At 43.1% G+C, this 15253-nt stretch overlaps 1 protein-coding gene across 1 annotated transcript; it reads right to left on the bottom strand.

The window, feature by feature from the left end:
• Window positions 1-182: 182 nt before the first annotated feature.
• LOC306824321 (uncharacterized protein) lies at window positions 183-15187 on the bottom strand. The gene is made up of 10 exons (XM_079344417.1): window positions 13073-15187; window positions 8297-8503; window positions 7801-8014; window positions 7138-7299; window positions 5080-5298; window positions 4272-4418; window positions 3922-4162; window positions 3582-3746; window positions 2210-3363; window positions 183-2062 (listed from the first exon to the last, which is right to left on the bottom strand). The coding sequence occupies exons 1-10, from the start codon at window positions 13750-13752 to the stop codon at window positions 1031-1033; spliced, it is 4221 nt and encodes a 1406-aa protein (XP_079200543.1). The 5' UTR covers window positions 13753-15187; the 3' UTR covers window positions 183-1030.
• Between the last annotated feature and the right edge of the window lie 66 nt (window positions 15188-15253).

Below are 15253 nucleotides of genomic sequence, written 5' to 3'. Positions count from 1 at the left end.
CCTGTATATACTATGGATGAGAAACTCAGTTGCTGTTAAAATGATCTGACCCTGGTCAAAGTCAGTTTTTCATTGGGGATCCAATAAATCATAATTTAACTAATTATGGATTGTAAGGCAGCAACAAAAACATTATCTACAACAAAAATAACATCATTTTCAAAAACATTTGAAAAGTCATTAGTCACAGTAAGGTAACAGCTAATGTTAGCATTTAGCCACTTGCTAGGTAATACCGTATAAGCAGAAGCAAAGAAAAGAGAAGAGGGCAGTAAATTTGTTTGGACTTTATTTAATTCCCTCTAGTCAAGGACCACATTTAATCCTTATTCTAACCAAATATGCAGCAGTGGTTGCCAATCAGCTTTGGGAAAAAAACAAACAAATCAGAAGTCACACTTAAATACATAAGAGCCATTATTTACAATAGCTAATACCTTTTGTTTTTTATTGTGGCCTGTTATACCTTCAGCTTTTTAACTTGCACATTAGAACACAGTAGGACAGTATTTTAACATCATTTGAGGTTAGCAACCTGTACTTACCTCAATTGTATTCACATATTGCTTTTTGTCCAAAAATTGGAGGCTTGAAACTTGTATATTTTCTGACTCAGCTATTGCTTCTATCTCATTTTCTGTGTGTATTGTTTCCACTTCAGCTCCCCTGCTTGCTCCAACAATCACTTACACAGATATGTATGTATATATTTGGATGTATTCTAGACTCTTCTGTTGCAAGACGCTTCAGTCTTTTTCTTGATCGATGCTTGGTGGAGAGTCACATGAACACTTGATGTTCTAAGACAATCACATCCTAGAGTAAATACAAACAAGATGTACCTGTCCACATGAGATCATTTCATGTCTGATGCCAACTCTGGTAAAACTGTATATGCATTGCTCATCAGCATATGGGACTTCTTTCTTACATGTTGGCAAGAAGTTTGTGTCTTAGTTCATCTGGCCTCTGAGGTTCATTTTCCCATCTTAGAAGGAGGTGTTGTTGGCAGGGGGTCTGCATGATGTGCTCACTTGTTAGGTGTAGGGGTGGATGCCTGAGATGTTTTGGCAGGTGTAGAGGGTGATTTTAGCTTTGATGAGTGAGCAGGAGCAGCTGTGGTAGGTAGATGTTTTGGGGGTTGGGCTGCGGCAGATTGGATACCAGGAGAGGTAGGGATGGCAGAAAGGGTGTTACTAAGAGAGGAAGGGTTAAATGAGCTTGAGTTTGGGCTTAAAGTTAATGAGGACAGGGTTGTCTTTGTGGATGGTTTGTTTGAATGACCTGAGCCTGAAGAAGGGCTTACGGTAACGAAAGCAGGCGGTGACTTTACAGGATGAACTGAGAAAGTTATTTTAGTTAAAGGGCTGGTGCTAACTGGTGTGGGGGAAGGAGATCCACTTTGGGTTGGAGTCAGAGGTGAGGCCTGTTTTGGGATCTGGCTCAGAGTCTGGCCTCTGGAGACAGATGGCTGGAGAGAGGTTGGACTCTGGGACTTACTTAGGGAAAGGACAGTTGTAACAGGGGACGGAGAGGAGGAAAGTGTAGGGGTAGCTGTTAGGGTAGGAGTTTGGGAAGGGGTGGAAGAGCGGCTGCGGAGATTGGGGGTTGATATTGGAGAAGGTATTGGGGTGTGGTTAGGACTTGAGCCAGACAATGGAGAAGCAGATGGAGGTGTGTTTGATGCTTTGGCCCGAGGGCTCTGGGGATGTGGTGGAGAAGAGCTGGTCAAGGATGAAGGTGGAGAAGAAGAGGTCAGAGACGACTTGGACCCATATGTTTGAGGCAAAGGAACAGGACTAGAAACAGCCGATGGAGGTGGTGTGGAGGAGGGAGAGGGGGAGGATGAGCGGGGGGAAGGTGTGGGGATGGGCTTGGGACGCGGAGTTGATGACAGCAATAGTGTGTTTGTTCCTGCTGAAGAAGGTGTGGAGCAGATAGGAGGAGAGGAGGAGCCAGAGGGAGTCATTGAGACTGGTTTAGGACGAGGTGTTTGGGAAAAAATAGGTGATGGAGACGAGGGGGTGGGTGTAGGAGAAACACTGGTAGAAGAGAGCTGAACCTGTTTTGGAATGGAGGATGGCAGCAAGGTAGCGGAAGGCAGATGTGCAGCTATAGGTATGGGTACAGATGCAGTATGAGAGGCAGATTGTGTGTATGTGCTGGTGTTTGCAGAGATAACCTTTGCTAAAGTGGACGGGACTGGCACTGTGGCCTGTGGTTGTGCATTAAATGGTACGTTTGTAACTAGCTGAACCGGATTGTTAGATGTCAGCATTCCCGCACTGCTTCCCCTGGCTAACTGCCCTGCCAGAAAGGGAGCTGCAAGCAAATTCCCCCCAGAGGCCTTCCTGTGAAGGGGCGGGTGAGGCTGCAGCCCAGCCCAGGAGCGGTGAGGCAGAGTGGGCTGTGAAGCAGACAGCAGCCTGGCTTCTTGGGTGAGTCTGCCCAGTGCTGGCAGACCCTGAGAGCTGTTTCCTCCATGACGTAAGAGAGCTTCTTTTGCTCCCTGCTGGCTTGTCACAGAGATGCTACCTTCTACAGGGACACCAGAAGCAGCAGGGGGGTTTGTGGTCTGTGCCTTGTGGAGAGGTGGAATTGGTGGCCCTCCACCTGATGTGGTTCCCAGTGGTCCAGCAATCCCTGTAGGATTATCAGCCTGGAGGCGGAGGCTGTAATGAAGAGTCCTACCCTGTTGGACCGAAGTTGGGACTGAGGAGGCTGGCATGGGTGGAGTCTTAGCAATAGGGGGTGATGTGACCCCACCAGAAAGCCCCAGGGTAGATGGAGAGAGAGGAAATCCTCTCGGGGACAAACCACCCATCCCACCAATTGCCATCATCCCGATTAGAGAGCTCACAGAAGGGCGGAGCGGCTGTAACACAGGGGCACGAGGAGGAGTAAGGGGGAAAGTGGAGGAGGGAGAGGGGGAGATAAGAGGAGAAGGCAGGAAGAAAGCACCTCCAAGTGCATGCTGCTGCTGCAACTGCTGGAGCTGCTGTTGTTGCTGCTGGTGCATGAGTGTGATGGCTACATTACTTGTGGCAGCAGCTGTCTGCAGGGGGGCATGAACCAGTGGTGCCCAAATGACAGGGCGGGGTCGAGGAGACACAGTGCCACTTCCTCCCATGACTCCACCTCTTCCTGCAGCGGTGGCAGCTGCAATTGCATCCTGCATGGCAGGCATGCTGTCGTGTTTGACAATCTGTTGCACCAGCATGCTATCACATGAGCCAAGACTTCCTGCTGCAAGGCCTCCTCCAGCTCCTGGACCCCCTCCACCCCGGCCTCCACCACGACCTATGCTGCCCCCCAAAGAACCAGCCTGGGAGGACTTTCGCAAGAGCACAGAGTTCTTCCTCCCTGTAGAGAAAAAAGAGAAGATAACAAAAAAATTACCTAAGGACTGGAAGTAAAGACAGACAACATAAAGCAGTCTTTTGGGCCTTTTAAGAAAGCTCCTAGGACTTAAAGTAACAGATGCTTTTTGTCAAGTTCATTGTAGAATTGAACACTAGATAGAAAACAGCAAGAGATTGCATTGACAAGATGTTGAGAACATTTCTGTTGCTCCTCCTTACCAATACGGTCCAAGCGGTCAACAGCGACAGTTTCAAAAGCACGTCGCATCATAGGATGTTCCTCCAACACCTCATTAAAGCTGTCCACACTGAGAGAGTACAGACGACAATATGTATCTGCACGAACACTGGCTGTTCTCCGTCCACGAGTCAGCAAACAGATCTCTGAATATGGGAGGAAAGACAATCGAAGAAGAAAAGAGGAACAACAGAAAAGGCAGTCAGAAGGGCTGTGATATAACTGACCCCACACTGTACATGCATAAACATCCACCCTTATCTTCTTATGATATACTTTCTTTAGCAACTTGTACATCAATACAATGCGGCATGTTTTCACCTCCAAAGTAAGAGCCGTCACTCAATTTGGTTTCCTTGTTGCCACGAGTAAGAACACCGACTCGTCCATGTTGGATGAAGTACATTTTCCTTCCCACTGTGCCTTCACGGATGATAAAATCTGCAGGCTGGAACACTTCAAAGCGAAGTTTGGTCAGCACGGCAGTCACAAAGTTGGGATCAGCGTTTGCAAACAGCGGCATGTTAGCCACTAAGCTGCGGCAGTTAAAGCTGACTATCTCCTAGATAATGAGAAAGAACAGATTAAAAGAGAATAGAAGATTTAAAGAGAAATTCACAGATATTTGCAGTTTTATGAGTGCATATGTGGGTGTAAGGTGAATGTATTACCTCTTTAAGAGGCTCACTGAGTTCTCCCAGAATGTTCTCCTCATCAAACATTTTCCCCTGGAAGCGGTGCTCATAGTACTCGTGGATCTTTTGACGAACATCAGCAGGGAGTTTATGGAATGACATGTACTGCTCCACCTGCTTGTACTGCAATAACACACACGTACGGTTCAGAGATTTGCAAACAGTCGCGTTAGATAAATAAAAAAATCCACTGGTTCCCAATCCTTTCTTCTGCTTTAAACAATGCAACTTGTCCATATGACCCTTGTTAAAAACAATGGGCTATGTTTATACAACTGCATCTGCAATTAATCCCTAACTCGCCTATTCAGTGCTCCATATTATGAAATATTAATATGGATAAAGATTTTTTAGATCATTAGGTTACGTTATAGTGTACATGACATGGAACATTCTTGTTTCTTTAAATGATGTGACTTTTGTGTGTTTGCTTGCAGAAGATTCACCAGAATAAATTCTAATTAAAAAAGAAAACGGCATGTCAAAGTAAAAGAGATTTTTCTGTCCTATTCCATTACTCATCTCATTACCCTAGGGTTTATTTTATCCTATAAGCCCAACTCTGATAGGTCTAGATTTGTCTATTACAGAAAATATTCAGTCACAGTTTTGATAAGAAATGACCGCTACATTGAGCGAGAAGAGATAATTCATTAATTCCAGATGAGCAAACACAAAGATTTTATGCTTGATTGAAAAAAGTCAATAGGATCAAATTTTATTCCTAAAGGTGTACAACATGGAGAGACAGACTCAGTACAGATGGATGAATGTCAAGTTTTACCTTCTCCTGGTACTGTCGCCGGGAGGAATCCAGTGACTGAATCAGAGCAGTGGCGTGGCCGATGAACATGGCATAGCAGGTGGCCCCTACGATCATACTGAGCATGGTCAGCCACACGTCAGTCATGCCTTCTGGAGCCTGGGCACCATATCCGATACACAACATGTGGCTCATGGCTTTGAACAAAGCATAGGAGTACTGCACACCCCATGTGTCATTCTGTGCGTGAGAGGCAGACAGAGATGGTGACATGAGGATTAAAACAAGTTTCAAGTGTTAATTAAAAGGTACTGCAATATTGAACTGTTCTTACAGTATTTCAGTCAGGTTAAATTGACTGTTTCCCCTAAGAGGTTCTCAACCTCATAACATGTAACAATAGAGTAATTTAACTGTCAAAACCCAGCTGCAAATCAGAAGAAAGTTAATATAACACTGGCAGTAAAATGTAGTTCAAATGCATCACTGAATACATAAAAGATCAACCTGTGTGTGCATGTGTTCCTGTTTTTAGGTGCTGTGTGAGTGAGTCCAATTAACAAAGATGTTAATGGTCCAACAGATGAGGGAACTTACTCTAGGGAAGATCCCAGCATCTGCCTTCCTAGCAACAATCACCCGGGCAACTGCTGACATGACTCAGCTATTCATACAACTGTGTATCTGTGAGCATTCATCTGTCTTTGTGCCAGCTCACGCGTGAGCAGCTCCCCAGGCCTTCGTCTGTGTGTGTGTTCACACCTCTACATGATCTCTGTTGAGATTTTTTAATTGGAAAATCTTTTTATTTTTGTGATTATGATAATGATGATGATTGTCAATTGAATTCCAACTGGACATGTTGCTACAGGAGCCAATGAACACAGATAAGCAGCAAACAATGTGGAATCTGATAAACGATCTCGGTCTGAACATACACAGATAACCAAACACAGAGCCTGTCTGAATCACTGCTTCACATTGATGTGAAATAAATGTTTTGCACCTTGTTCAAACAAACTGAGATAGTACTTTCATCTAAAACTGAATGTCACCTTTTTTTTTTTTCTCTGCACACAAAAAAAATGCATCTGCAGTTAACATCTAGCCCCATCTTTCCAACAGAACAGGGTTATATGAGGGGGTATATTTTAGTGTATTAAAATAATAAAGAAAATATAGGCCTCGAAAAATTCACTATAACTTCATTAAAGGAGACATGCTCAACAAGCATTTACTGGTGGGACGTAACACCTTGGAACACAACCGTTAGTAGACACATCTTACTACTGTAGACTAACCAGGTTCTTGATTGGAGCAAGGAGACAATTTCCACCGTGAAATCACAGTTGGCATCATTTTTGATGAGGTATTCTTTATATATTTGACCTTAAAACAACATTATTCGTTCATCCTTGATTCCAAGTAGATTTGTTCTGTAGTATTGTGCGATAAGGGAAACGTGAAACTGACTGTGGATTATCTTAGATTTATTTGGCCATGGTCAAACAACAGAACAGAATACCCATGGCTGACAAGTCGCTGACCCATGCTGACCAAGATCTTACAATCGTTGGCAAAGTATTCATCTACACAGTGCAGTGCTGCTTATATTCTGCTAGAAGGTACAGTCTATACATTCTTTTCCATCTGGTTACACTTTCAATAGAAACAATATATTAGCTTGACTTGTAAATCTCAGACATGTACATTTCTTCAGTCTCAGAGTCACAGTTCCTTTTCAGCTCACAACAAACACTTGGCTCCAATCCAAATATAACTCAGCTGCTTCGAGGTCTCCTACACATACTGTATGTATTAGAGCTTTACAAACCTAAAAGAAGAATTACTCTTAGATGGTTGACACAATTAAAAGATTTATACACCAAATCATCAAGATGAATTCGTACTAACGATAAGGATGAAGATATTCCCTCAAGGCAATCTAACATATCCTGCTCCATTCAACATGATGGAAACAAGGGATACTAATCAGCGTGTTTTTAACTATTGATGTTCAACATTTTGGCAAAAAAACTTAATCATTTTATTGTGCAGATTGCGAGTTTGAGAACTTACCACCATCAGGTTCTTGGAGACCCAGCAGTCAGGAGGGAAGTCCTGCAGCATGGGTACCAGAAACTGTAAACAGCCATCCCAGTGGCACAGCAGCAGCATCATACCAATGAGGTTAACAATCCTCACCATGGCACTGGCAAGGTCATAGGTCATGTGAAAGATCTGAGGAAGAGCAGAAGGAATGAGCCAGAAGAAAGCAAGGATACAGGAGAGAGGCAAATAATGGATAAGTAGATAGAGTAAGTCAATCAATCAATCAATCAATCTTTATTTATATAGCGTCAATTCATAACAGGCGTTATCTCAAGACACTTTACAAAAGCAGGTAAAGGACCTTACTGTTTGTCTGTTAACATTAACAAAAGAGCAGGCAACAAGACCATGCTCATCGTTATGTTTACAAAAAGCAGGTAAAGGACCTTACTGATGGCTATATTACAAGAGCCCATCTTAATCCGTCATAGCGTGGCAAGAAAAAACTTCCTTTTAACAGGCAGAAATCTTCAGCAGACCCGGGCTCATGACGGAACAGCCATCTGCTAAAGTAACTTATTCCTTTATTTTATCTCCACAAATTGTGAAAGAAAGATTTGTTCTTTCTTTCATTTGTTCTTGTTCTCTATTTCCTTTTTGAGTTCTGATTTTCTATTTTCTGTCTCTCACCTCTTCCCATTGGTGGATGTAACGAATGAGTCTGGACAAGCGAAGCAGTCGAAGCAAGCTCAGGATTTTGGTAAAGCGGACAATGCGCAGTGCCCTGGCTGTCCTGTAGACCTCAGAGTCCAGACTGTCCACCATGAGAAAGATGTAGTCCACTGGAATGGATGACACAAAGTCTACAAGAAACCAGGTCTTCAGGTACTTCTGACGAATCGCCCTGAGTGAGAGAAAAGAGCTTACATTTGGCTGACATGAAAACATTTAAATCAGTATTCAACAGGAACAAAACTGGAATGTGAACTGCAACTCTGCCAAAGGCTGGACGTCCCCTTTAAACATGACTCATTGTCTGAACGAATCCAGCAGAAGGTCAGAGGCACAATTTGAAATGCTTGTCGATACAGTAGCTGTATTGATATTCTTCAGTATATCCTACACACAACACATTACCAATGCCCTATCATGTAAGACATATACATGAAGAAATGTCTCTGCTCACCTTGGGTCCAGTAATATCTCAGTGTTGTCCTCCTTTATGATCCCAGTCCTGAAGTTTAAAACCAGATCGACCATGAAGAGAGTGTCAGAGACCACGTTGAATATTATCCACGACGGTGTGTTCTCGTCTCTAAAAAAAGTGATGCCTACTGGAAGGATGATCAAGTTCCCCATCATCAACATTAACATCAACAGGTCCCAGTAGAACCTAGACAGACAGAAAGAGTCATGTTCAACTCAGATAAAATCCTTCATTTAACATTTTTTCTGTCTCCATCTTGTTTTTAAGGAGCCATAAGGGATGCTATCAAAGCATGGAGGCTAAAACTTTCAATTCCCCCGTTCTGACTGAAAGGCCACTGTCGTTGGACTTCAAATACTTCCATCCCAAGGAAGGTAACTTTAAGCCTACCCTGCTTAATCTAATACAGGTCCATAGAACACAAAAAGGAAATGGCTTGTTCCTGAAAGTAAAGCAATTGGATTTCTTTATAAAACTAGTGGAGTCTGTTAGAACAAATGCAGGTTTAAGGCGTTTTTTGGAAACGGCCTGCAGGATACAGGGACATTTCAGTGTTACACATTGATTGCACATTAGAATGCACAAAGGAAACGGAGTAGTTGCTCTCTGTTGAAAAAAATGTAATAAATCATGGGTGGACTTTAGAACTCTAAAAGGGTATAAGAAAACAAAACAAAAATTGTGATAGACTAAAAAAAGGAGAGGCAGAGATGTCTATAGTTACTGTATAGGGTCTCAAACAAATCATCCTTGAAACATCTTCATTATGTGTTTTCATAGCCACCCTCAGTTTAAGTCTGAGCTGTTTGCTTTCTGGTGCTGGTTCCCTTCTCAACGGCTCGTCGGGTCATCTATCATGCCCATTCTGGGATAACCTTGATGACTTAATCAGAGTTATTTTTCATAGATTTAAGAAAGAGAAAAATAAATATGGAGATCATTGGAAGATGAATTGCAACATGTCATATCAGCTGGGTTGGTATTTTCCTTGAAGACTAAATTGCTTTTTTGGAAATGAATGAAATGACCTTTAAAGGACAATTTCAAATGCAAATGTTAGAACATTTTAAGACCCCACTTTCACTTCTTCTGCAACCAGCCACATCATTCTTTCAGCTTATCCTTTTAACATTTACTTTTCTTTAAACAAATAAAATGTTAACTTTCAATATATGGTTCCTTTTCCCTCTTGGGGCCAGACTTTGACTTTGATAACTTTGAGATCATCCAGGACACTTACAAGTGCAAAAACTTCTTTGTAACCTTGTCCAAGTGCAGGACTGGTACATATGAATGATTCAGTTTGATCCTTTGCAAATGCTCAAGGCAAAGGCAAAGGTGATATTGGGAGCATCCTTTACACTTAAAATAAAAAATTAGAGCAGAATTAAGTTAAGAAAGAGAGACAGACAATGGGGAAGCAAATAAAAGTTAACCTTGGGAATATTTCATGCTGGGGGGCATTACAGGATGACGTATGTAGCCACAGTCATTGAGATATTGTGAGAGATTAAAGTATGACAGAAGACGCGATCCAATCATCTGGAGACGATTCCTGTAATCTTTCTTCCACCTCAACCCGGATCAATGACTCGCTCATCCCTGCATACAATCTCTTTCTCTCTTCACTCTGGCTCTGTGAGAAAGTACACTCCAGCTCTGTGGTCGATTCCTATTGAGCGCTAATTTAGTAACACAACCTCATGATGTGACGCTACCGCTAGACTGATGAAGATTAAGTATGAGTCATCATTCTGCTACACACACAGACACCGACACACACACTTCTGTCTGATTTTGTCACTTATACTAGCAGATGTGTCACTTCATAATCACTGGCAATAAATACAGGGATTATTTACAGCAACACAGAATCTGTAGCCCTAGAAAGAGGCTGTCGATTTATCCCTGACCTTGAAGCTACACTTGGTAAAATCATGCCACGCTACAAAATGTCAGTATTTTTGTCATTAAATTATATATTATGTAAGGATGTTGAATATTTACATATAAGAATGTTGAAGTGAGGGAGTAGCTAGCATAAAACAATGCCACCTGTTGCTATGACTCAGTTAGACGACATTGAAGAGATATTCACTGAATTTGGCAGAAAGTGTAATGGATTAGAATTGCACACCAAACATTTACCCATTTACATTTTAAAAGAGGTTAATGACCCTGTTAGTGTTTTTCTTGCAGAGTAATGCATGTAATTGATTGTTAAACACGTCAATGCACTTTAGTCCACCTCTGTGAACTAGATTCTTCTGTGGTTGCTGACATTTAACCGCTAATTCAAGGTCAGTTTATCACTAAACAAGCTCAAAACAAAACAGGCAAGAGACAGACATCTTATCCCACATTTTAACTGTGGATTCACACAGCTCTTGGATGTGTGGGGGTTCAGGTGCAAACACTCATACACACACACACACACACACACAAGAAATTGCAAATGCAATCAGCGTGGTTTTCCATAGTCTCATCAGAATTCCACTTTGAACATTAAGAGGTGTTGCAAGAGAACTGACCTGCATCTACCTGCTCAGCTGTTGTCAAACTAAACACAAAATCTACTTTAATTGAGGCCGAGACAAACAAGCACAACAGCATCTGACAATTACATAATCAATCTCTGTTCCTATATGTGTTATGTCACCCGCCCTGTAGCTGTACGACTCCTCAGTGGTGACAGCTAAATTCTTCCACTCTGGATGCCTCTTGTTGCTCCAGTGTGGAACTTTTCTCTTTGAATGTATACTTTTGTCAAGATTTTCTCGTAAACTTGTGACATAAATGGCAAGTTTAATGTCTTTCTTAAAACAGTATTGCAATATTTATTTTTTAATTATAGCCCATTAGGAGTTAATTGAAAATAAATCAGGATATATATATTTATTTTTTTTAAGTTGCATGTCAAGCATTTTCTTTAAATGTATATTTATGAGTTTTTACCCAGTAATGAAACAGACTTATATTAATACACATTAGTTCACATGAAGTTTCACTCAAGGTCAATGATGGGACAAAAACATATTAAGGGGCTTTAGAAGTAATTTGTCTTTTTCTCTCAGTCACTATGTTCCCCTTCAGAAGCTGCTCCAAAGTATACAGGTGCTTAACTGAAAAGTTAAATTGCTAAATTATGCATTATACATACTTAACTGCATAATTTAAGTATGCCATACATCATTTAATGACAATTCAATTGTTATTCTCTGACATGATAATTAGGACTGTAATACATTTTTTAGCTATCTTGGCTATCAGTAAGTGGCGGACAGGCTGAGATTCAATGAGGAATTTTATTTATGCATACACTCATTCACCTATTTTTCAATGACCTCATTCACTGTACCTTCTTCTCATACGCAGCACTTGTGAGTGATCATCAAATTGACAGACAATAAGAAACGGCTGTGTTTCAATCCGGTGTGTGTGTGTGTGTGTGTGTGTGTGTGTGTGTGTGTGTGTGTGTGTGTGTGTGTGTGTGTGTGTGTGTGTGTGTGTGTGTGTGTGTGTGTGTGTGTGTGTGTGTGTAGGTGTGTGTACATAAGTGGGCCAGGAGCCTTGGGGATCAAGTCATCCATTGTTGCTACAGTCTGTCTGGAGTTTATGGATGCTGCCCACCTGCACATTTTTGGAGTTTATTTGTCTCTAAATAAACCAATGAAAACCATGACAACAAAAACTTTACCGGTCAACAAGTGCATTTTAAAGTCATTTGTTTTTACATAAGATGTGTAGCATTTTTTCCTCCCCTACTCACATCCATTAAAACAAGTAAGCCAAAGGGAAAATTTACCATGACAAATGCCTAACAAGTTGGGGGTTTTTTTTATCATCATTGGACAACATTCACTTAAAAAAACCCACCAAAAATGACAAAAGGTCAATAGTCAATTCGTCTTTGTCCCCACAGGTGTGATTCATTGTTGTGCTTATCATTTGACTGGACAAATCCTTGCAACAGCAGGGGTGTGTATGCTGAGTTCATCCTCTGTTCAAATTAAAACAAACTTAACATTTTCCCTAATTGACATGGAAGGCATCTCTCACTGCTTACTCATCAGCCACACTCCTTGTGGCTAAATTTGTCCTCTCTATTTGCATATTCTCACCCTGACTCCGAAACTCTTTCTACTGGAAACTGAAGCTACACTAAGTATTTATAATCACTTCATTTAAAACATTTAGCTGTGTAACACTGCTGCATGATGTCCATTACGGAGGCACACCCACCTTTCTCTCTCTCACTGCTTTTGTCACGCTCCCAAGGACTTTTCATCCACTCCCTTTTTTCATTCAACTTTTTAGTTCATCAAACATCCTCTGCTTATTTTGCCTATAGAGACTCATTCTCCCATTCCATCTTTGATGTTCTCCAACCCTTACAGAGCGTTGTATACTCCTTTGTTTGGTCTCCAGCAATATACTTTTACCCTGCTGCATGTTTCTGTTTCCTTCCAAATGTCCTCCGCCCTCTTACCCCGTTAAGGTTGCTGTCTCCCACTTCGTTCATTTTTGTCAATTTTCATCAAGTGAACTCGCTAAAGTGAGCTGAATTCCACATTGCTTTCACCCATATTTCAGCTAAAAGAACATTATGTGTCTACAACCAACCAACATCAGTGTGACAGGCTTAATGAAGAGACAGCTGTGTGTGTGTGTGTGTGTGTGTGTGTGTGTGTGTGTGTGTGTGTGTGTGTGTGTGTGTGTGTGTGTGTGTGTTTGTGTTTGTGTGGGACTCCATACCTGAAGTCACTGTAGGGGTGTATGATCCATGACCCTGCTGATTTCAGTCTCTCCTGCTCCAGAGCCACAGCCTTGTGGGATCCAAACATGCGCAAACTGAACTTGTTGACCCCTGGCTGCAGCATGGCTCCAAACTGCCTCTGGATGAAGGTGCTCTGGTTGGAGGCACTATAGTCCTCCCCATCCAGCCCCATCCCAAACACCCCCATCATTTCAGGGGTCCCTGCTGTGGTGTTGCATGCCGTGCTGGTTGTGGTCTCTGGACCAGTAGCCACCACCATCACTCCTGTCCCAGTGGAGGAGGTGGAAGTCAGGGCGGCGCGGGAGGCAGCAAAGCCCACTGAGCGAGGAGGTGGAGGATGGGCTGTGGTGGAGCAGGAGGAGCTGGGTGGAGGTGGCAGGGGCACTGGGGTTGTTGGGGTTCCTGCTGTTCGGAAAGGAAGGCTGTCCCGGGTAGATGAGCTCATGATGGAGAGGCGGCGGCCACGTCCACATAAGGAGGAGCTGTCTCCCCCAAAGGAGCCTTTCTCCCCCTCTAGAGAGGCCTGGGACAACCTGTAGCCTGGGGAGGGCAGGCTGCCTTTGCTGCGCCGCTTTGAGTCCCCTCGTCTGGGGAGGCTGTCACCCCCAGACCCCCCTGCACTACAGGGGGTACCTACACCTCCAGCAACTCCATCCATCCCAGCTCAAGGAGTAGGAGGAGGGTGAGAATAGGGTGAATATAAAGTAACCTGTGACTCCCCTTCTAGGAACGTAACTGTTTACTGTATGTTTACTGTATCAACCTGTCTAAATTACAAATGTGAGAGTGTCAACATCAGTCTGAATGTTAAATTGTAAAAGCTTAAAGAAAGTGGTCTCTGTCTGGAGTCATTCTCCTGGAGCTGACAGCTCGCACCTCCGCCCTCTCTCCGCTGATGTGGCCATGCTTACCTCAGTGCCCTTGGAAATAGCTCCATCCAGACATTAAATCATTCACCCAGCAGCTTCTTTTCCCTTCTTTTCTTAAACAGCCCCGTTTCCTTACAGATGTTTCTCTTCTACAGATGTTGTCCTCCTTCCACGTCCTTGAAACGTTTCTCTCCTTCAGAGGCCCTCCCTTTCCTTTTTACAGCCGCCGTCAGCGCTCCGACGCCGGTCATACTGGCACCAGATCCCCGGTCTTTGGTAGATAATAAAGCTCACCGCTCATTTGTCGTAAGTGTCCTGCCTTTGTCGCCTCTGTGGCCAGTCCGCTCATCCAGTTTTGAGATTTTCTACACACATCATCATGCAGGAGATTATTTGAGCGGTAAAGTGGCAGAGTGCATTCATCCGCGGATGAATGACAAGGACACTTGATCCTTTGTCATAAGGGAAGAGGAGTTAATGGACATAAGGGACGCACATAATGGCACACGCGGGCGCTCACACTCCGAGGCGCACTGATTCATTCTGACACGCGATGGAAACACGCACACAGAAAAACAGATCGACAGGGACATACAACACGCCTGAAACAAGTCACATTACGCCAAATCTATCCCATGTTTTTTACAGACTCCACGGCACATTTTCATTTTGAGTCCCCGAATGGAAAAAACAGTCATGATGGAAGAAGCGCCTGTCCGTGACTGAAGAGCTCAGACAGCCAAAGAAGACAGCTCTACAATAGGCGCTGTTTCGTAAAAATGAAGCCGGAAATAACTTGATCAGGTGTTTAAATTGACGCCCCAAATCAACTCTCGCAGCTGGCATGTAATCCCACTTCTGCCGACTTTAAATGACATTGTCTCGTATAGCGGTGTCCTTTCTTCCCTTTCGCAGGACAGAAGAATAGGCTCTATTTTGGCTCTATTTCTCTATAGAAGAATAAGCTGCTCCAAGTAGAACCTCGCAATCTGATGATTCCTCGTGCCTCCTTAAAAAAATAAAACAACTTGTTGAGCGTTTAAGGTTGCTACACTGGTCAGACTCCAGTATGAAGCTGCAACACTCCTCGCTCACACACAGAGGTCGAATCAGTACGGTCACAGAGGCGCGCGGCGCATGCAAATGGAATATTAAATAAATAAATGGCCATACAAAGGTTTGAATCTAATCGCCCTGTTGCTATGGCATCCGCATCCCCATCATACGTCCCCCAAGGCTGCACGCCCGGCCGGCAAGACGCACGCATCCCTCGCAGGTACAGCTCGCGCG

The sequence above is a fragment of the Symphodus melops genome (genome assembly GCF_947650265.1).
Source record: "Symphodus melops genome assembly, chromosome: 5".
NCBI lineage: Eukaryota > Metazoa > Chordata > Actinopteri > Labriformes > Labridae > Symphodus > Symphodus melops.
The sequence above is the reverse complement of the archived record's forward strand: the minus strand, read 5'-3'. Positions and strand labels throughout refer to the sequence as shown.

What these genes read in the sequence shown, in the direction of transcription:
- LOC306824321 (XM_079344417.1), bottom strand. Translation starts at nt 13,752, where the DNA reads ATGGATGGAGTTGCTGGAGGTGTAGGTACCCCCTGTAGTGCAGGGGGG. An exon ending in GAGATATTACTGGACCCAAG is followed by an intron (nt 8,015 to 8,296) that starts GTGAGCAGAGAC and finishes TCTCTCACTCAG; the next exon opens with GGCGATTCGTCAGAAGTACC. An exon ending in ATGCACAACCACAGGCCACA is followed by an intron (nt 2,063 to 2,209) that starts GTGCCAGTCCCG and finishes ATTCCAAAACAG; the next exon opens with GTTCAGCTCTCTTCTACCAG.